The 22279-nt window shown below is 43.2% G+C and overlaps 1 protein-coding gene across 2 annotated transcripts in view; it reads left to right on the forward strand.

Moving 5' to 3' along the window:
* The first annotated feature begins 1795 nt into the window (after nucleotides 1–1795).
* The window catches only part of CSTF3 (cleavage stimulation factor subunit 3), a 549241-nt gene continuing 528757 nt past the window's right edge, over nucleotides 1796–22279 (forward strand). For both annotated transcript variants that reach the window (XM_085648242.1, XM_085648243.1), the window contains exon 1: nucleotides 1796–2008. In XM_085648242.1, coding sequence (XP_085504368.1) covers nucleotides 1982–2008 — 27 coding nt within the window. In that variant the 5' untranslated portion in view covers nucleotides 1796–1981. The remainder of the gene's footprint in view (nucleotides 2009–22279) is intronic.

The following is a 22279-nucleotide window of genomic DNA, read 5'->3' on the forward strand; positions in this document are numbered from 1 at the left end:
CAGGCAGCTAGGCGCCCGTCGACCAACAAGTCTTACCTGAGGCACTGGCGTTCTTTCAGTCGGTGGTGTCGTGGCAAGGGTTTGGATCCTGCTTCCTCTTTTTTGTTTGAGGTGATGCTGTTTCTCCAGGATGGTGCTGCCTTGGGCTTGAAGGTTTCTTCCCTTCGTTTGCAGTGGGCTGCGATTAAGGCATTTCGGAGCTCTCGGGGCAATCTCTTGGATCCTGATGGGTTGGTTGGTCGCCTTTTTAAGGGATTGGATAATGTTCTTCCTACCCCTCTGCGGTATTTTCCCACCTGGGATCTTTCTCTTGTCTTGGACGCTTTGATGTCTCCTCCCTTTGAGCCCTTGCTTTCTGCGGACCTGCGCCTTTTGTCCTTCAAGACCTTCTTTTTGGTGGCCATTTCCTCTGCTCGCTGCCTTCGTGAGCTGGGTGCTCTATCTTCCAAACACCCTTTTTGTCGGGTTTTTGAGGACAGGATCGTTTTGAAACCGGTTCTTTCCTTTCGTCCTAAAGTGGATTCTCAGTTCCACAGGGATCAGGAGTTGGTCCTTCCTTTTTTGATTCCCCGTCCTTGGAGTCTGAGGTGCGGCTGCACTCTTTGGATGTTAGGAGGGCTTTCCTGGTCTATTTGGAGCGGGTCGCTCCTTTCCATCTCTCTGATTCGCTTTTTGTTAATTTTGGGCCTGTGAATCGGGGTTTGCGTCCTTCTACTCCTACTTTGAGTCGTTGTGTTCGGTCTTTGATTTCTTTGGAGTACAAGGCGGCCGGGCACCTTTCTCCTTTGCGAGTTCAAGGTTGTTCCCCTCGGTCCATAGCGGCGTCCTGTGCGGAGGTCCAAGGGGCTTCCATTTCTGAAATTTGCCTGGCTGTCACCTGGGCTTCGCCATTGACCTTTGCTTCTCATTACAGGATTGGCCGGGAAGTTGACCGTGCTGATGTTTTTGGGTACAAGGTTCTTTCCATTATGGTTCCTGAATAGTGGTTTTTCCTTGTTGTCTGTGTTGTGTAATAAACCTGTTTTTGCATACCTTCTTTGGTTGTCCTAATTGGCTTTGTACATCTCAAAGCGTAAGGAATGGAAGCGAGGGAGGGACGAGGAGGTAATGCCTCAATTACTTACCGGTAATTGCATTACTCTGAGTCCCATTCCCTCTAAGCACATGAACTTTCATTTAGTAACGCAGCACTATTTGTCTTGACTCTGGGCACAAAACATTTTTATGGAAAATCACAATCCAATCAGGTACGTTTGTAAACACACATAAATTCCATTACATTGCTGGGATACCTTTATACATATGTACCCCCCACTTCTATTATTAACGTTAGTCACACAGAATATAAGGGAGTGCAGACTACATGCGGCTATAATGTACTCCCAACATGTTCTTTATGGTGGGGTAAATTTTACATTTCTGCAGCCCTAGCAGTCAAGTGGTTAAAGTATTAAGTTAGTATTATCAGACAGTTAATTGTATCCGAAAGGCAGCCAGCACGTTTCAAGATGGCCGATCTACTGATTACAAATGTTTCAGTAGTCTGCTTGCTGGGTACAATTAAACTCTTCACTGTTCCGAGGAGGTGCTGCTGAAGTAGCTCGTATGAGCGCTATATAGTTTACATATTTAAGTCCGTGCTGCTCATGTCATACAATCGTTCCACTGATTTAAACTTAACAAATTTAAAGTGAAACAATATATATTTTAGACACGAAATCGCCCTTAATGTTATGTCCTCTGGGCCGTGTTTGCGTGATGGGGACGCGTCGCGAGGGCGCTCTTGTGACGCGTCACTGCGCAACGGCACAGAACCTCCTGCGGTTGGTCGCCATTTTGTGCTGTGTAGGAGGTGGGGAGGCTGGGGGGAGGTCGTTAACCTACAGAAGCGGCGCCTTCCCGAGGCAGCTTGTAATATCACGAGAAACGACCGGCGAGCCGTGGTGGTGCACATATCTTCTAAGTTGTAAAAAACGTGGCAATGTCCGCAGAGGGATCAGCTGACCCGGTGAGTCGGAGCGCGTGTGTACATAGTAGGCCTGCCTCGCCCCCCGGCCTTGTGATCAGATATGGGTTACCTCGGGGCAAGGTAACCCATTCTTACCTCAGCCTGCTGGTATGTACATGGCGCATTTCCGCGGTGCACATTGTCCGTACAAAGGTGCACAAATAAACTGAACGTACACCAGATATAGGGCTACGCTTCATGCGTTGATCTATAGATGCTATTTTACACCTTTGCTTTGACTGAGATTATACGTTTTCGTCCTTCTGTTTTGGCTTCCAATCTAGCTTTCCATTCAGTACTCTTATTTCCTGCACACTTCTTAAATCAGTCAGTGAATCGGATATTTATAGAGCGCGGCAAATCACCATGAGGGTCTGGAGGCGCTTTTCTTGCTGAATGTTCCGCTTCAGATCTTCCATTCTAACTCTGACGTTTACCGTTTCAATTCCACAGCCTGTTTGACTTTTTCATTTTATACTCCATTTATTTAAATTCCGGCTCACGTAGATCATTTTCATTTCGTGCACCAGCTCCCTTGAAAACCTTGATTTCCCCTATTCATGTTTCTTCAGCCCCTTATCGCTTTTCTTCACCAGCTGCTTCAAATCTTCCCGGTCGTTCCCGTTTATTAACTTCCATATTTCCCATCCCCTCTCGTTTTAAACTACTTTATCAATTCTCGTCATTCAAACACACCCCATTGAGTGTTGACTAGACCGAAGTTGTAAAAAACACAACGATGTGCTTTTTAAAAATAAAACGTACATTAAGTCCCAAACCCAAGGCAAGCGTGGCCAAGCGCAACGACACAGATTCAGAAAGAGAACAAGCATTGGCATAGCCAATAGGTCTCGCTGGTAGGATTTTATAAGTGTTTAGCCAGAGCTATTGGTTTTGCAATGTCTTTAAGCTATGGTGTCGACCAGCAGTGAATGTTACCCTTTAACTGAAGAGTAATCAGTTGATCGACCAGGAAAGGATAAACTGCTGAGTTTACACAACCTGAATAGAACGTGCATCAAGTAAATCTAAATGTCTACAGAACATGCATTCAAACACTGGACTATTTAAAAGAGGAGAGGATAGACATGCCCCGCTCCTTAGTTGCAACTGTACTTTATATTGCCAAATAGTGTCTGTTGTATTTTGAAAGAAAAAAAGCTGATCTGTCGAAATAGGTACTGTTATGAGAATTTGAAAAGCTAAAGCCTACACAGGCTTGAAAGCGCAGCCAATACTTAGCTTCAGCCACCACTACTTCCTAATTTATGAAATATTATTTTCCACTTTGCGTTCTATATTATCACATTTGCTAATCCTATTAGATCTTTTGAGGTCTTTTTCACACAAACACTATATTGTTAATGTTTATTGCTAAGTTGTTTTATCAGCTGAAAGATAAGCACAGATGAGGAACACTTTGAATAGAAAACACACGCCCCGTCTTTGGCAGCATGGAAATAATAATAATAATCTAAATTCACACAGCAGCTCTTTTAGTGTGAAGTATGCTCGCATTTGTAATTTTGTTTCCATTGTTTAATTTGTTGTGACTGCATATTTCCTATCCAAAGCTTGGCGTCAGCTCTCCCACATGTACTAAGAAACCCACAGCTGTGTTTGTGTTTGGAGGGTGGGGGGTGTTTGTGTTTTTTGGTCTTCTATTGCGAATAGGGAGGGGGAAAGCCAGAACTATAGGAAGCGACGGAAAGGAAAGATAAGGTGACCGTAATAGCACAAAAAGTAGAAGCACGCATCATTTGTTAAATGTGTATCGTGCTTCAACTTCATAAGCATATAAACAAACGCTCTTTCCAAAGCGCAGACACGTTCCCTTAACACTTAAAACGAAGATTCTCGAAAGTTTGCAAATAAAAAGCAGGAAGTGGGATAAGGGAGGGGGTAGGGGAGAGAGGCACGCAGGCTGCAAATGGTGAGCACTTTCGCGGCCGCTTTGGTGTTCTCAGTGGCCGCGCGGCTCACTGAGAACATCAAAGCGGCCGCGAAATGTACATGCAGGCTGCCAAATGGTGCGCGCGCCCGGCGCACATGCACTTTAGTTGGCGGCCTGAAAGCACTAGTTTGCACTTCCACATCCCCCAATTACAAAAGCTCTAGCGAGAGCAGTGCTAAAGCGCTGGCTCAGGCGAGACCTCAAAAAGTACAGGCGTGTATTAAACATGCAGTAATCGGGAACGCACACACTTAATGTTTTTTTCAGACCTGTACGAATTAACCTTAAATCATAGCGGCTTTGAGTCCCAAAATGAAGTTAGATAGCGCAACAAAAAAAATCCGTAGCCTGGATATTTCGAATCATGTAATGTTACTTGTATAGTTTTGCGATGCAGTGGCAGCAAACTATCATTACTTTGCGTGACTAATGCGTTTACTCCAAGGCATCACGCAGGTGAGGATCCTGCGGTCTTCTATGGTGCGGGGAGCTTAGGTATTAGGATTCAGGTTTATTTTAAATGTTTTTCAGTTAATTTCGTAAAATTATTTTCAACATTTCGTGCCATATTTATTAGTAAATAGAAAAAGACATTCCTGCTGCTGCCACCACATATGCCATACCCCACGCGATTGCGTAAATTGACATTTCAATTCCGCAAAAACTCTGGTAGCTTTCCGCTTCACATTCATGCGTTGTTTTTGATTGGTTTGATGTGATTTTTGCGCATTTTTAGAGAATACTGGCTTTAAGGAATAAAGGACCGCATAAAAGCAGTCAGGGTAACGCGCTAACTTTTCTACATGAGAGGTTGCTCTCGAATAAAACACGCTTGATCAATAATGAAGCAAGGATAGAGAGAAAACGTCTTCTAATCATCAGGCCTTTTTTCAGTGTGGGGCATTTGAGAGGGTAAATTTAGTGGCGCCCACATAAGTAGCTTAATCTTGGGAAAATGAGCTGCACGTTAGCTTACTATGGAAAGCTAATGGGGTAAGACCTCAGAGTTGACATCTCTTAGAACGAATATCTACTTAAGATCACACAGGGTAGCTGTGTAATGCATATGTTTTATTAATGCCTAAAATAGTGAATTACACTCATGGAGACAGAAGCCCACTGTAGCACCCAATTTCAAAAGTAACCCTTCATTAGGTAGATGAATAATTTACAAGATGCACAGATGACAAAATAGTGGCTGAGTTAATCGCAGTCTGCCAAGTTTAAAGCCCACATTACAAAGCAAGTCCATTGGTTAAGGTCAAGGCTTATAGTTGCAGGACAAACATTGAAGCTGTAAACTTGGCAATGCCCCCACAAACATTCCCAAGTTATCTCAGTTCAGACTTTTTCACCGTGAATCCGCATCCAGTTCAGTATCTGAGTACCTAAAGTTAATGATGCAAATTCCATGTTGTCACTCAATTGTAAAACAGGAGACCTTATTTTGCCGAATGGCTCAATGTATGCTTTGAACAGACCAGGAGAGAGGGTGCTGTTCCTTGGCAATTGCCTTAGTTTGGGGGGGATGGGTGCTCGATACCACCTGTTAGGACTGCTTGAAAAAACGGAACATATTTTTGCACTGTACTGAAGACATTTCTATTACTAAGGCTAGCGGGGTCACTAGTGTTAAAAGCTGCAAATAGTCTTTAGAGAATTAAGATTGACATCGCTAGCATCTGCTAACTGAACTAAGTTGCCCATCACAAGCACCACAGCGAGGACTGCTGCTTTCTCAAGTGGATTGCAAGGGTGAAATAATTTTGAAATAGTGTGTGACACGTCATCATTGTGCATTGATTTCTTCACTACCATCCCAAAAATATTCATCTGTCTTACTCGAAAACAAGCATTTGCAATGCAACAGGTCTTGTACTTACGCGAGTTTAAGCTATTGGCATTGTAAATGACAATGCTTTTTATTTATGTTTTAAAAATAAAAGGCATTATTTGCGATGTCAATAGCTGAAACTCGCGTAAATGCGAGACCTATTGCATTGCAAATGCTTGTTAGATTAATGAGTAGAGGCACTCCCTTTCGGCCCGCGCGGCAAATTAATTAAATAAACAAGTGCTGCTGCTAAAGTGAAAGCGGACTGCGCTGCAAAAAAAATAAAAATTAGTGCTTACTTACTTATGAAGAAGACCGTGTAACGCCACAAGTAAAAACATGGGTGTGGAAATTTTAAAATAATCTACTTGACCAAGGGACAAAATGCCACTGATATCTACATGTCCTGTAAAGTCTGCTTGACCCACCTACTCCGATCCCTACATCAATTATACGGGCTGACAGAGAAACATTTTAATATATTTTTGTTTTAAAATCGATAATTAAATGCTTTGTAATAATGCATTGCTAAACGAAAACCTTGAAAAGCGGAATTATCCTTTTTATCCAAATGTATAGGAATACAACAAAGTATGAGAACTGTGATGCTGCACTAAAAGGGGGCAGGGTCGGTGAGTCTGGGGTCAGTCAAAGCAGTGGCTAAAAACACTATTTTTTTTACATTTTTTTTTTTTTTTGGCTTTTACCTTCAGGTGACTACATGTATAATGGACAGCTCTAATGAAAATTAAATGCAAGTTATGTTAATCAGTGGGAAATGCACATTATGAAACCTCACCAGAGAGCCACAGAACTGAATCCTGGTTAGTGCAGTGAAGAATTGTGACTTGGGCATGTTTAGGGCTTCAACGTCCCAGTCTGGTCTGTGACAAAGCACTGGGAACATGCAAGTCATTATTTTAAACTTGCATTATTCACAATATAAGAGACTGCTACAAAATGCTCGTTGAGTTTTAGGGGGGAAAAAGGGCTTTCAAAATATAGATTTTAGTAATACCCAGACTGTTCATAGTGTGAAGTGTTTGGATAATACTATTGATAGTGACGACTGTTCTCTGGTTGTTTATCCCCATTTGTTTTTAGATAAAAATGTGTAAAACAAGGACTGAGGAAAAAGGAGTTAAAACTAACGTAATCTTGTACCAGTCAAGCACAATTGAGCTTCGTAGTAGTCTGCAGTAATTTCTGGCAAACAAAAACATCAGATTGGGCTCTGGCAATGCACGTGGTTTTCCTGCAAGTTTAATGTTATCATTTGATGGTCACAGGTGCTTCCATTTGCTGGGCTTTCCTATCTATATTCGGTAAAGATAACAAGGAGGGCATGATAGGGAGCTTATAAGGGACAGTGCGGTAAAACATTTACTTACAATAGTTTGTGAGACAGTAAAGGCGCATAACTGACACTACTTTTCTAAAGTGAATAAGCTGATTTTTTTCACACACAAAAAAATCTTAAAGCAGCCTGGAATTTAGAGATATGGATGTTAGCGCTGGTTTCGATCAGGTTGAAAATCATGCAATTGTGGACAAACTTCTATTTTTCTATGTGCCGTAAATTTGTGTAATAAAAAAACGACAGTGTAAAACTCATAGTATATTGTGCTGTTCACTACTGCCCCATTAACCCAAATGGTTACTGCTGGCATTGGCACTTGTGACCTGCAGGTCTGTTACATGCTGATCATTGCAGCACACATTCAACCCTCTGAGTTACCTGAAATCGGAGCCTGTAATCTGCAAGTCGCACTGATTCATATCCCCTGCTACTCTTCCCCTTACCCCCAATCTTCTTCTGAATTACTGCATGATTTATGTCCTTCTTTGTAAAGCGCTACTTTCTCTTAATGCCTATCTCTGGCTATAGCCGCAGCTTTTTAATTTTGCCAGACCTCCAAAGAGTCTGGTTTGAGCTGTGCTGCAACTCCGGGCAAGGACCCTCTAGATTAGAACAGCAAAAGGAGAGAGATGGCACCACAGAGGTACAGACACGGTCCCAGTGAGCACCGTTTATAGGCTGCCATCATGGTAAAGGGCGAGACAGTCAGCCGCCTTTGCTGCCAGCTGCAAACTAAGCAGGAAACAAGTGCAGGACTGAAGCGTGGGCAGTCTGACTACGTGAAACTCTTGGAATGTGGGCAAGTATTTCCTGTTTTCCCACTATCCTGTTGGTAAAGGGAGCATGAATTGTTTTAGCCTGTCGCCTGCAGACCACAGCTCAATGAAGACAACAGACTACATAAAGGCACGGCACTGAGTGCAAAGAGACCCACAGCCTGCTTGGTACTGTCTTTTCTAGTCACGTCAGAGAGTTGACCTTACCTCACCAGACTATGCTGAAGAAACTGCATTGGAACACCTTCGTCTCCCTCCTGTTCTACTTCTAGACGTCTTGAAAGTGAGGATAACTGCCCTCTGATGGAACTAAGCGACCACTGCAGGCCTGACCACACAGAGTTGTGTATTATTCAGATGCGCTTAACTGCTTATTCTTATAAATAAATGTAAGCCTCATGGCGGCCACAAGCTACCACTTGCTGAGACTGCCGTTTGCTGAGACTGAGTTTTAGCCCCCCTCACTGATTAGACCCCAGTCATGGGCTGCTAGCCAATCCGAGTCCTCCAAAGGTTCTCTGGCATCCTTTCTGATTGACTGTGAGCCCCAGAGTGCCCACAGCCTGTATTATTTACGTAATTTAATGCCTACTTGTCCGTCGGACAAAATAGACATTAAATCTTCTTGCCTGTCATAAAAATCAACATGGTTCGGGCGTCAGGCGATAGGATTCCCCCACCCCTGAAAAGATCCAGTCCTCATGGCGACAGGGCGGTAACAAGGAGGGACTAACAAGCCTCATTATCAATCTGGAACCAGCATTTACCAAGGACAATGACACCAGCCAATCAAAAATATGGGCGGAGAGAAGGCGAGGCTTCCACAGCCTACTCGACTACTGCATGCTTTGCAGAGCGAGCAGCGTATGCGCGCTGCTGCTAGGATCAACCTAAAAATGATAACCTCCTTATTTCCAGATTGCCAACTACAGTAAGACAAGTTTTACTACGGTACGTCAACTGTCTGTGTAGGCTGCTGCACTGTTGTGCAGATATCTAGTACGGGAGGGACCAGTATATTTTTTTGACCTCGTGTTTTTCCTTGCAGCTGTGGTACATGACCTATTCCTAGTATGAAAAGTTATAAAAACATAAAGTTTAACTATCGACAGGATTTTGAGGTTAAAACAGTTCATGGCATTTTGGTAACCTGAGTTGAATGGACAGTGGTGAGGTTTAATGTCCTTCTTGAAATGTGAAGTATTCTGCCTCTGCTCACCTGAATTGCAGTCTAAAACACATACTCGTTTTGGACTGTGATTGTACATCTTTCATGCTTTTTGTTGAGTCCTGCTTACCAGCAGCTAGTATTGGACACCTTGCGTCCACGATACTAGGGACACCCCTGGGGGCTGCCAAGTTGAACAAGTCTTTGTTGCTCGTTTTGTATTGATGGTATCCATCTTGCTTACTAACACCAATCACTATCATATTCCTGGAGTAAGTGTTGGTTCTAGAGAAGAGATTTCCATCATATTTCAGTGGGTTGAACCGGGTCACAGTGACTAGTGGCAATGGAAGAGATTGCTACACAGCAGCCTACTAGACTCTTTTTACCCTTGTATAAACGAAAAGAGGAGGGTTCACCAATTATTTGCTGCACAGTAGCGGAGTCATTGTAATTTCAATAAGTATCATCCTAGCGTGGCTTAGTTCTTCTCAATGAGTAAGATGTACCCAGTTGTAGTACTAAAAGAAATAACAGGTTGCTCCATGTAAAAGGGACACCAGTAGTCCAGATAAATTAAAAGACCTAGTATGTCATGTATAAGGAACACAGCATGGTAACCTCTTAGCACCAAAACACGTCTTGGTATAGTTTATCTAACTCAGGTGACTTGAATAACATTATAATGATGTAGTAAGTGGAAATAAACACAATGATTTTTCATACTGCAGTTGGATACATCTGATTTCTTAAGAAAAACTATGTAACACGTTAGAAAGATAATTTCTGAAGTTACAATGACAGAGTTAATGTGTGAAAAATATTTGGTGCATCCTCCTCATCAATACAGTGTCTGTATGTTATTGTTTGACAAGGGATCACATACTGCACTGGTCCTAATAACACTTGTCACCGGTATTGGTTGTTATTTTTTTGTTGCTTTTTTCTCCTACTTGTGCTGGATATATTATGTTCAACAAGCATCTGCCACTAGCAGTTCAAACATGCTTCATAATGGCCATCTTACATTCACATAAGACAGAACCACTACAGGGCATGTCTAACGCACAATACTGTACCAGTCTACAGCGACAAAACCACCCATCCTCATTTAAACAGGTACGGAATAACTGAAGATATCTTCCATACCCTGTTGGCCCACCAGTGGACTAAAATTTAATCCACTCTTACACTTCCCAACCAACTACATGCTTTGACAACTTCTTGACATTTCATAATGACAGTCATATGAGGGATGATAAATCTTTTCTGGCTGCATAATTTACTCAACTGCATAATTTGGTGCACCCCTGCCGCATAATTCCGGTAGCCGTGCCCTTAACCCAACTTGCTCAGGTTATATAGAGCCTTTTCCTTCTTCACGGAGACATTTACTGTTACCCAGTGTCCTTTGATTTCTATGTAGTGTAAGCTCCCCGTTGAGCTGAAAAATCAGTTTAGATATCTAGTAGTATAATGTTACGGTCATTGGCAGCTAAGAGGGCAAACACTTCTCAGGCTATCACCCCCTTTTCTAGTATATTGAAACTTTTTACCTTGGAACCCGCTCCTTATCTTCTTTTGAAGTCCCCATGTTCTTACCATTCAAAGTCCCCTAAATCTATCCATCCTATTTTCACAATGAACATTTCCTTGCATGTTGCTCTGTTTATTACCCCAAAAGACCATTCTTCTTTCCCGCTTAGTAGGTTAACCAGCACCATCTTGAATTTGCCCTTTTTTCAGTTTCTGTCCTTTCCTTCCCTTCTCAGTACTGTTTGCTTGTGAGCTAAAAATAAACCTTTCTTTTAACATGCCTGAAATGGAGTTTTTTACCTTTTTTAGAACCAGTGCTTTGGGTATTGTTGATTAAGTAGAAACCAGTTCGGGCTCTACTTTTTAGCATGGCTTTTGTATCACACAGTTTGTCTTTGAGCTTAGTTATTAGTTAAGGATTATATCGACTAGAATTCAATCATTAAGCTTCATCATAATGGACATGTTCTGAAAATGGAACGACACACCCTGAAGATTTGCTTTCAAAATAAGACTTGGTTGACATATCTGTAATCTTACAAGAAATTGGAATAGTGGCTTTCTTGTAGGAATCATTTTGTGCAGGCCCCCCACCCAGCAGCCTCAGGCTATTTATACTGTCCTCGTACTGTAACAGCTAAAACAGCATTTCAGATCTTACTGTAGTTTGCAGATATCACTTTATAGGTCATAGTTGTAAACATGTCAATACAGTTATACCCTGATGAATCGCAGGGCGGTCATATTTCGAGTTCCTTAGTTATAAGGGTTTTATTCAAGAATCTGTTTAACAGTTAAATTTGGCTTTTTTGTATTGAATTGGCTTGACAAAAGTCCAGCACAATAGAAAAAAGTCATTAGTCTGTCTTAATCTCGTTAAAGCAACTGTCTGATCATCTTGGTTGTCCTGTTATAATGCATTAAAAGTGCTAAAATTCTAATGATTCCTTGTTCATCACTATGTAAAACCACGTTTCGCTTTGATCTTCAAAAGGAATGTGTAGCTTTCTCTTCCTAGTCTGCAGCTCATTCTTTTGTACAAAGCGGTGTTTTTTTGCCTTTGATGCATAGCATGCACATTAGCTTTGTATTTATGCAATTTGCTTGTATGCTACCCCTTGATTGTTTTGCGGTTACTGTAGTCTTAAAGGACTCTACAATTGGGTATACCAGCCATTAAATAAATATCTACCAGCCATTAAATACATATCTACTTCAGGCAAAGGTCAGTGGCTAATTACCAGGTCTAGCCCATTGTAGTGGCATGAAAGGAGGTTGGTAGAATATACTGCTATTTATGGACAAAGTATCAATATGTTACTTTCCCTGGAGCTCAAATAGGCAGGGTAAAGTTGTGTAAAATGCCCTTTTCCTTTTGCACACATATTAATTGAATGCGATAGAGAACCGGGCATGCATGCTTTGGATCTTTTTTGTAACTAACACTTGGTTACAGCGGAAGCTTTGGAAGTAGAAAGCCTGTGCACACTTGCAAGCACCACTGTCTCTTAACTCACTTTTTTGCCTTGGTCAGGGTCCAGTGTGGTTCAATTTGATGCTGCAAAGGGGCTGCTAGGATATGGTCATGGCAAAGTAGAGTTGGGACCCCTCTGCAAACTGATCCCACTATTGAGTAGCAGTTACTTTAGGAGCAGAGTGAGGTTAAAGCTGCTGCACCTCCCACGACGTCTGCACTCTCCTCTACTCTGTCAATCTCCATAGCAAATACGGCAAAGGGAGATGGAGAAGCAGTGAAGGAGAGCACACACTTGAAGTTATAGAAAAGGTAGGACAAAGAAGTGTTCACAGTGAAGCAGTGGACCAGTAGGAGCAATTCTGTTCTTTGTCACTGCAGATAATGCTAATTCAGTGTTCTTACAGTCGTTGTGTTGGAGGAAAAATAGCATAGTTCAGTTGTCTTTTTGAGGAGTTCATAGGTTGGGGTGGTTTGAGTGCTCCGCTTCTGTACCACACTTGTTTCAGGAGTCTGTGTAAGCTGGGAATCTGAGAAACCAGCACAAATGCTATTACGCTACCAAACTTTAATATGGTTGCACTGTGGTCTAGCAGTGCACTGTGTAGAATGTTTCTTCTGAAATGTCTCTTCTGGGGCAGTTGGATAGTCCAATATACTCTGTGCATCAAGTCTTTATGGCTTTCAAATGTGGTAGAATGTGTATGAGAAGATGCCAGCAACATTTCTATTCCAAAATTCATACTGGCACTTATTGTGAACAAGTGCTGATTGGTTAATGCATGGAGTCTAGGAAATGAAAGTGTAACATATCTGGCTGTTGCTTCTGGTCAGAGAATTAAGGGTACATCCCAGGATTCTGACACCATAGTGTGCAACATGGAGATCTTCACACGGATATTCAGCATGTTCTAATCTCTCTGACTGCTATCTTACATTTGGGATGGCAGCAGACTGTAGATACAGGCAACAGCCCAAGACCTGTAGAGGACAAGCATTTTCAATGCAATAGATCTCGCATTTACTAGAGTTTGAGCTATTGGCATTGTAAATGACAATGCCTTTTATTTACTTGTTGATTTTTAAAACCTAAATAAAATGCATTATTATTTACAATGCCAATAGCTTAAACTCTCACAAATGCGAGACCTATTGCGTTGCAAACGCTTGTTTAAACAAGTTTCTGGTCCTGCAGGCACGATGTGCAGCGCGCCATGCGCGCTTTTACTTTCAAATGGGGCTGCCCACACCACTTTTAGCTATTGCAAATGCTTGTTAGTTTTTTTTTTGTGTTGCACAGCAGTGTAAGCTGCTGTGAAACATGCCTTAAACAACAAGGGTATTGTGATAAATTTAGAAAAATGCCATTTAAAAAAAAGCAATGACTGCGTGTAAATACAGCAGCTACTAACGTGGCATGTCAAGTGGAATTACAGGATTAATGGACACGGGCCTCTCGGCTCCGATAAATCTTTACGTCTAGAGAATAACTAAACTCGGGGGAAAGGGAATCAGTCATACCGAATGACAATAAAGTGTTTCTTTGAAAGGATGGGCCGGTGCCAGACAGAGACTCACCTCTGCTCTTAATGAAAGCCTCTGTTCGAGTAGAGCGAAACGGAAGGCTGGGCACAGCTGTCAAAAGCGAGTGTGCAGGCGCTCAATGCCTTGCAGTTTGCAAGGAGACGAGTAGAGAGTTAAGACCACCCTCGTAGTTTTTGGAAAGAATCCCGTGGTGGCATACAATTGAGAATTAAAGTAATGCTGCAAAATGTACTCCGGGTTAAAATAAAGACAAACACAACGCTCTCAAAAAACGCTTAGATCCTTAGTATTGACATTCATGTGATTAACTAATGTGGAACAAGCGGCCGTGCGGCCGCGAAAGTGAAAGCAAATGGTGTGCAGGTTGCCAAATGGTGCGCGTGCCCGGCGCACATGCACTGTATTTGGAGGCCTGAAAGCACTCGTTTGCACTTCCAGATCCCCCATTTATAAAAGCTCTCGCGAGAGCAGCGCTAAAGCGCTGGCTCAGGCGAGACCTAAAAAACAGAATCTGGATGCAGATAGCAGCCCTAACCCCATTTAGGAAATTTACATTGGAAAAAAGGAGTAGATGCCTGATTCAGCAGGACATTCATTAACTAGGTCAGATTTTACCTTGTTGGGTGAGATGAACCTTTCACTCTTTATTAGTACAAATGCATCCTCGCGTGATTCAAGCATAATCTTGCAGAATTCTTAGGTAATTTCACCTGATTACGGTACACAGAAGTTCGTGCGTTATGCCCACTGATCGTCATTATACCATTGTAGATTCGGTTTGTTGGAAGGTCAACAAACCTTGTAGGTTTTGGTATGTAGGTGTTTGCGTAAAACTTTTGGGGCATTCAGTTTTTGTTCGTGGAATGCAATTTTACATGCATCTTTTTAAGTTTTCGATAGAGGAGTTGCTGTTCAACCTTGTCTTTAATTTACTTTGGGGGTGGCATTATGTGCTAATTCCAGATATTCATGATTGATGGTGTTTTAAAGTGTATATGCAGTTAATGTCTGTACCAATACAACTGTTTTCTTTTTTTTTTGCTCAGGTGATAAAGTTGTAGTTAGTAGAACCAGGTACTCAACTCGCTCTAGGCGGGAGTGTGAAAACCTGCTCATAAACAGTTAGTCTGTTTCTGCAACTTGCACGCACTTCTGTAGATGCCCTTAGAATTAATTTCTGCCTGTATAAATTTGCAATCACCGTGCAATACTTAACCAACCTCATTGTTGTAGTTGCTCCATATCCAGTAAAAATTTTTTTTATATTGCTCCGTGTTAGAAATGGGGCTTCTGGTTGGCTATGGTATGCACCTAATCTAGTCGGAATCCACCACTCTAGTCGGGGTAAGCTAGTTACACGCCTAAAATAACCTTCGCTTGCCCTCTGGTAGCTTGGCGTAGAGCAGGCAGGCTTATCATAAAAGGCAATCTGTAAAGTATTTGTGCAACACCCCTCCTCCCCCTCCCCAATGAAAACACCACAAAGACTTCACACTAGTTAAAAACGAGCATTTGCAATGCAACAGGTCTCGCATTCACAATAGTTTAAGCTATTGGCATTGTAGATAACAATGCCAATAGCTTAAACTCGCGTAAATGCGAGATCTATTGCATTGCAAATGTTTAAGTGCTGTGCCGCTTCAAGGACACCGCACTTCTTTTTTTTTTTCATTTTATTTTTTTACCTTTAACACTGAGCGCGGTGTCCTTGATGCGGGCGCCCCACTGAGTGTTAAAGTAAAAAAATAAATACAGAAACTGAGCGCGGTGTCCCAGAAGTGGATGCCACGCTCAACATGAAAAATGAATACATTTGAAAATGATTGCGGTGTCCCTAAAGCGAGTACCGCGATCATTATGCAAATTCCCCAAAAAGCAGCCGCCATTGTCCCCATCAGTGGCTGTAACAAATGGAGATAAGGCGGGACTAACAAGGCCATTTATGAATCAAAAGCCACCATTTAAGAAGGACAATGACGTGAAGCCAATCAGGGCTCGAAAAATGGTACTAGTCCTGCAGGTCTAGTACCTTGTAAAATCTCCTCGACCTAACAGTAAACTACTTGACATCCGTCTCTGAAAGCGGAGCAAATGTGACAAGATAACAATATTTAAAGGCATCTTTATTGCTCATTTTGCTTTGTGAGCAATAAAAAGGCCTTTAAATCTTGTTATCTTGTCACATTTGCTCCGTTTTCAAACACCGAGGACAAAATTTAGTATGTTTTCCTACTCGCCAGAAAGGACGAGTAGGAAATCCAATAAGTAAATTGAGTTATTCACTTTTAAATACATCAAAGTAGTGATTAACAAGCATTGAAATGCAATAGGTATCGCCTTTTGATTAAGTTAAAGCCATTTGCTTTGCTAATGGTATTGTATAGCAAAGCACATGGCTTTAACTTAATGAGATGCAAGAACTATTGCATTTTTAATGCTTGTTAATTATGACAGCGCCCGCCTTGTAGGCGTTCGTGCAGCAGGGAGGACAGGAATAATGCAGCCCAGAAATCAGGCATGCTGGTTAATGGAGATGCAAACATGTAAGTGAACATTCTGAAATGTAGAGACTGGAATGGAAATCCCGAATGGCATAGCTATAAAACAAACACACAAAAACTATCCACTCGATCTATATCAATATTTTTATTTGGGAAATATGCTTTCAAGGGGCACAGATTGGGAATGAACATGCAGTGGTACCGTATTTTTTTAACTACTATAATGTAACCCTCACCCATTTGAAGAGTTAGTTCACTTAAATCATGCCGACTGTATAACGATTGCAAGGGCTGTACTGTACGGGAATAGACCTTCACTCTCTTCAAAGTTCTAGGCTGCCCGCACAGCTGTTAAGCTTATAGGGTTTACTTGGACGTGGGGTGTCCAATTTTTGTAAGTAAGGGGGTACAGATATGGGTGGGATGGGACTACGGCTCAGTGTGTGTACAAACACAGGAAGAGACGCAGCACTCACAAGTAGAGCACAGAGGCAGCAATCACTTTTAGAACGCCCAATGTGTTGTGACCACACACCGGACGGTGCAGACACAGAAGAGTTACCTGAACAACCAGGGAACTGCGCCAGTCATAAACAAACCCCGCTGTTCCCTCACCTCCCGCCACAACTTCTGACGCCACTGTCAGTAGCAGCCGGGGGCCCCTCTTCTCCCTTACCACACCCTCACCGCTACTCTTGAGCACCGGGCCAGCCAGGAACAGACCGAGCCGCTGACCACGATCCCACCGCATGCCCGAGACCCCCCTGCAGTTTTCAGGCACACACCTCCTGACCACCCACAGAGGCACCTAGGCCTCGGGACACTCTCAGACAGAAACCCCGAGCGCCTCTAGCCACAGCCACTGAGCACTATGTATTTCGCAGACAGTGAGAGTCGTGACAGAGGCAGACAAAAACCCCACAGAGAATCGGGACTGTTGCAGATAGAGACCCTCTGGGCCCACATGCACAGAGCAACCTCTGAGATTCGTGAGAGTCTGAGACAGAAGCCCTCTATATCCCTAACTGCAGCCACTGAGACTCGTGACAGTCGCAGAAAAGGCCCCTCGAGCTCCCCACTGCAGCCGCGGGCACAAGCGACAGTCGCAGCCATAGCAACTCATGGGCTTTTTCTCGAAGCGCCATATTTGCCCTCGCCTTGGCAGCTTCCACCAGGCCCTCCTCTGTGATGTTTTAGAGAACCCCCCAGACTGTCCTCGGTCGCGACACTAATGTTTTGTGTTCCAAATGTTATAGTAGTGTTCTTCCTTCTGGAAGTTCCGCCCACCACTGAACGATCTTGTCGTAGAACAGACGTCTTATCGAAAAGAAGTATGCACGTCTCGTTCCTGGTTTGAAAGTGGCTACTGCGGCAGATATCCCCGTCCGGGTCTGTCTGCTCTACACTCACCCAGCTCCTGCTCCAAAGAGGGGCCTATTTCCAGACCCCAGGTTCTCGAGGGGGGGCTGTGGCGATGCTGTTTGACGGCCGAGGAGTTAATACCCAAACAATGCTCCTGCTAGTATCGAGTGCTAGTGGCAAAACGTGTACCGCTGTTCAAGATGTCGGCATATATATGTAAGCGAGTGTCACACACATTATGATCAACCATACAGTTCTTTTTTAATCACTTTATAATTTAGTTTTGTAATCTGTTTATTTATTTGCATTTTCCGTGCAGTGGTCGAACCAGCCCTAAACTCCTCGGGAAACTGCTGTGTCTGTCTGGAGCGGAGCGTATTTAAAATTTAAAGCGCAATGCTCTGTTAAAAAAAAAGCACGTCGTGCCTGCAGTGAGAGTAGTTTAGTAAGAAAAGAAACCAGCATTGGCATAACCAATAGGTCTCGCCTTTGGGACCTTATAAGTGTTTAATCGTGCAACAGTTGATGTTGTTGCACCAAGGATATTGTGCTGCATAACTAAATACTTATAAGGTCCCAAAAGCGAGACCTATTGGCTATGCCAATGCTTGTTTTCTTTACTGACGTTTACAGTAAAACCACCATTACACTAAGGGTGGGACACTGATGGACAGCATACGCCTTCACTGTTTCAAGCCTGATCGATATATATGCTAGAGATGTGCTAGGGATAACGGCTTTTTATGTTGCTCACAGAATCGATAGTGTGCTGCATATGGCTAATCACGTATAAGATACCAAAGGCGAGACGTAAAACTATGCTAATGCTTGTTTAAGACGTGTGCCCTGTTAACGGTTACGGGATATTGAGAAGCTTCAGTTTACATGTCGTATGCTAATACATTTATAGGTTGGTTACAAGATCGTCATGTGGCCTCTTCTTGTGCATGTTCCTGGGCTGGGAAGTACGCGACAGAATTTAGGTAAGTATATTGAGTCAATTCATTTAAGCAACACGGCACGAACGCTTTCATACCTAATTCTTTTCAAGGTGAAAAATAATCGTGTTCCAGTTGACAGGACATCTATAAAAAAAAAAAACAATGCTACAGACCTTAATGACATACCTAAAGTGATGCACCTTTCCCTACAATATGGGTGCCTGATTTGCTGATGCGCTCAGCGGTATAACCAGTACATGTCCTAGTGTCCTGTTAACGCACACTGGCACGCGAACGGCCTATTGTTTCTGTTGCTCGCGCAAGTAGAAGGCTGCGATGTTGCTGCAGAGCCCTGAGTTGGGCCGTCCCTAACGGCTGCTGCTCTTTGGCTTAACTCTGAGCGCAGGTAGGAGTTTGGGCCGTTCGCAGTCATTCATTTTGGTTGGTCAGCCTCATAAGTTTGTTTCAAGCGGGTTTGTCGTTATGTAAAGGAATGCATCATTGCAGCTGAGTGCTCTAAAACTATTTTTAAGCTAAAGATACGTTTAAGCAGTCGTCATTTTTATGACATAAAGGTGATCTGCTGTTTTAATTTATTTAATTAGGTTTGCACTTGCGGGTGAGGTTTTAAAGAAGATATAGTATTTGCCTTTCGCTCTAACTTTGAACCTGCATAGCTGTTAGGGTTGCCGCCTTTCCAAGAGAAAAATACCGGCCCCTTGTTGTTTTGAGTCTTCAAAGTCATGAAGTGATGCTTCAGTTGGATTTTAAACAAGCATTGGCCGCGGGAAGCTTTTAATACGAGAACCAGCGTCAGATTCAGGAACACGCTAGTGATGTGCGCGGGAGCAGGAAAAAGTGATCGCGCTGGAAGGGAGGCAGATGGTGGCTGCGCGCGTGCACGCAAGCTTGAGGCCAGCAAAAGCCTCTGGTAGCACTTTGAAACCCCCAATACTAAAGTTCTCGCAGAGCAGCGCATGCACTGGCTCAGGCGAGACCTAAAAAGTGCTTCGCGGCACGTTGTGCCTGCAGTGAGAGTAGCTTCACGCTGTCTACCCTGTTCAAGATGTCTGCATATATATGTGAGCGAGAGTGTCACACACATTAATATAACCCATGCGGTTCTTTTTTTTTTTAGTCGCTTTATAATTAGGTCTCGACCTTGCTATCGCGTAAGCGATCGCAAAGCGAGACTATTAAAAGCGGGTTTGAAAAGTGCTCCCAAAAAGCGGATTGCATGGCTAGCACGCGCACAATCACGCGCATCGTGCCGCCATGCAATCTGCTTTTTGGGAGCACTTCAAAGGGTCCGCTCCCCCGCCTGAAATGCGCTCCCCCGCACCCAGGCGCGCGCGTGCCACGCTCCGCCGGGCTTGTTTTTCCTCTGCTGCGAAGCCGATCCGCACCTTTCGCCTCGATTTCCGTGTTACCTTACTTTCCACTCTGTCCAGAGGTCTCTCTTCTTCTCTGCTACGCTTTTTTCCCTTCATATAAAGCCCTATTTTCTTAACCATGGTGGAAATCTCAGTTCTTGGGTCGAAACATCCACACACAGACTACATCGGTGTGATATTGGCCTGTCTGTTGTGGCACGAGTACACATTCCCAACCCGTCTCTGATGTGCTTACTTCATCCGATCTCTTGTTTCTGAAGCATCCACCTCATGTCACATGGGCTGACTAGACACACCTCGTGATTTGTTTATAACGTCAGATCTCACACTCTGCTTTCATGACATCACAGTACACTTTCCATCGCCTCTTGCTACATAACTTCCCATTCCCCAGTTGTCTCTTGTGACCCCTTGTGCCCACACGACCCATCTCTCGTGACGTTACTGACTCGTCTCCGTTAATGTTTCAATACTCTAGTGCCCTGTCCATAACTTTCACCTGGCGTCAATGATCATTCTATATTCGTCTCTTGTGAGATCAGAGGCCAGCCCACAATCATCACGCGTGTCATGAGTTCCCACTCCGTACTGTCGTGACATTGTTCCCAGTTCACAATCGCCTCTTCTTACTTTAGTTTTCACTCCTTAATAGTCTGTTGTGTCTTTATGACCCACTCACTATTTTGTATTGTGACCGTCCATTCTACACTTCTATGACATCATAGCTCACTTCACACACCTTTTCTCTCGCACCTACCATTTCACTTCACGGACATCCCTGCTCATTCTACAGTCCTCTCTCGTGATCTTTGTGCCCATTCCCAACTGGTCTTATCACGATAGTGTCCACTCCAGGCTCACCATTCCTCTTGTCACGTTGGTGCACACGTATCCCTCGCGACAGAGTACTCACGCTTTCCCTATGACATCAAGGCCCATTCCCTCTCCTGGGCCATCACTCATGCCAATCCGCTTATATCTTGTGTGATTACAGCTTTCTCATACCGTGACCTGCGAGCAAGTGCATACTCGTCATCCCATGGCTCCATGAGTGCACTTTGTAGTGAACTGAAACAAACACATTTTTATTTCACCGGTGAGCGCACACGGGTGAATGGAGGTATGAAGCATGAAACGGGCACGTGCTTGGAGTTTTAAACTACATGTACCACAGTAGGCGTAGCGCAGTAAGCATTGGAATGAAAAATGCCTCCTTACCCCCCATGGGCATCATGAAAGGCGTGCAGGTGTGTGCTTGGGGCGTCTCACACAGCATTTGCAATTGTATTTTCAAACACGGAGAACTCTTTTTTTTTTTTTTTTTTTTTTTTTTTCATTTCTTTTTTTTTCTTTTTTTTTCTTTTTTAATTATTATATTTTCCCCCCACAGAATCTAAGGTTCGAACCTCATTGTAGAATTCAGCAAAAACGGACCCCTTCCGGTCTAATCAATACCAGCGGCCCCTGGTTCAAACTGTATGACCTGTTCACGTTCTTACAACCCACGTATGCATGAACTCGAGGGCTGGGAGCAGTAACGATTCCTATTCGCCCGTGCTTTTCTGTAAATCTCCTTAAAATTGGTCTACAAAAATCCAAATGTCTTTTAAAAAAAAGTTACAAATGTATTCTATATCGCATGGCATTGCAGAAAGTAACCTCCCACTTACTATACAGCAATGATTGACATCTCTGGAATTTTAACTTGATCAGACACATCTGTGACTAAATTGTTGTTTTCATATTTGGTTGCATCTGTTTGATTCCTGCCCTGGCTTCATCCGCAGGACTTAAATTGGGTGATTCTCTGAAACCGTGTTTTATCTTAAAATCCTTTGGGTTTCTTATCTCAGAGCTTAGAAGCAGACTGGACCCAAGTGATTTCTTCCATGTAAAACCCCAAAATATCCAGTCTTCTGAGGTTGCTGTTGAAATGCATACGTCTCGTTTTTTTCACTTTATCACAGTTTAGAGTTTACACAAACATCCTTTGAAACACAGATCCGAGGGCTTACACCGCCTGGGCCTCGTAGCCCATTACAACATATGAGCCTTGTAGAAGGACTTGTCCTATTGTTTATATAGGGTATATTCCATGACTGCACACAAGGATTTCTGCTCAGCCTAGAAGTGTGTGTGTGACTGTTAATGAGGCCGCAGGTCATAAGGATTTGATTTAGACAGTCTTGGTTTATTCGAGAACTGTCAACGCTACCAATAGGAATGATTACACTACAATTCCCAGGATGCTTTGGTTTTCTCTAAAACCAGTACTGTCCGAAAGCCCTTATTATGAGATGAGGAGAGTCGACAGCCACACGTGAAATACGCTTAGTCAGCAAAGCATTGTATTCCCTGTTTCTGCTTTCTCTCCCATCACCAGGCTTCTGACACCCCCTTTCCACACAAACACTTCTTCTGCTCTC

This window comes from Triturus cristatus, chromosome 3_2, assembly GCF_964204655.1.
Source record: "Triturus cristatus chromosome 3_2, aTriCri1.1, whole genome shotgun sequence".
NCBI lineage: Eukaryota > Metazoa > Chordata > Amphibia > Caudata > Salamandridae > Triturus > Triturus cristatus.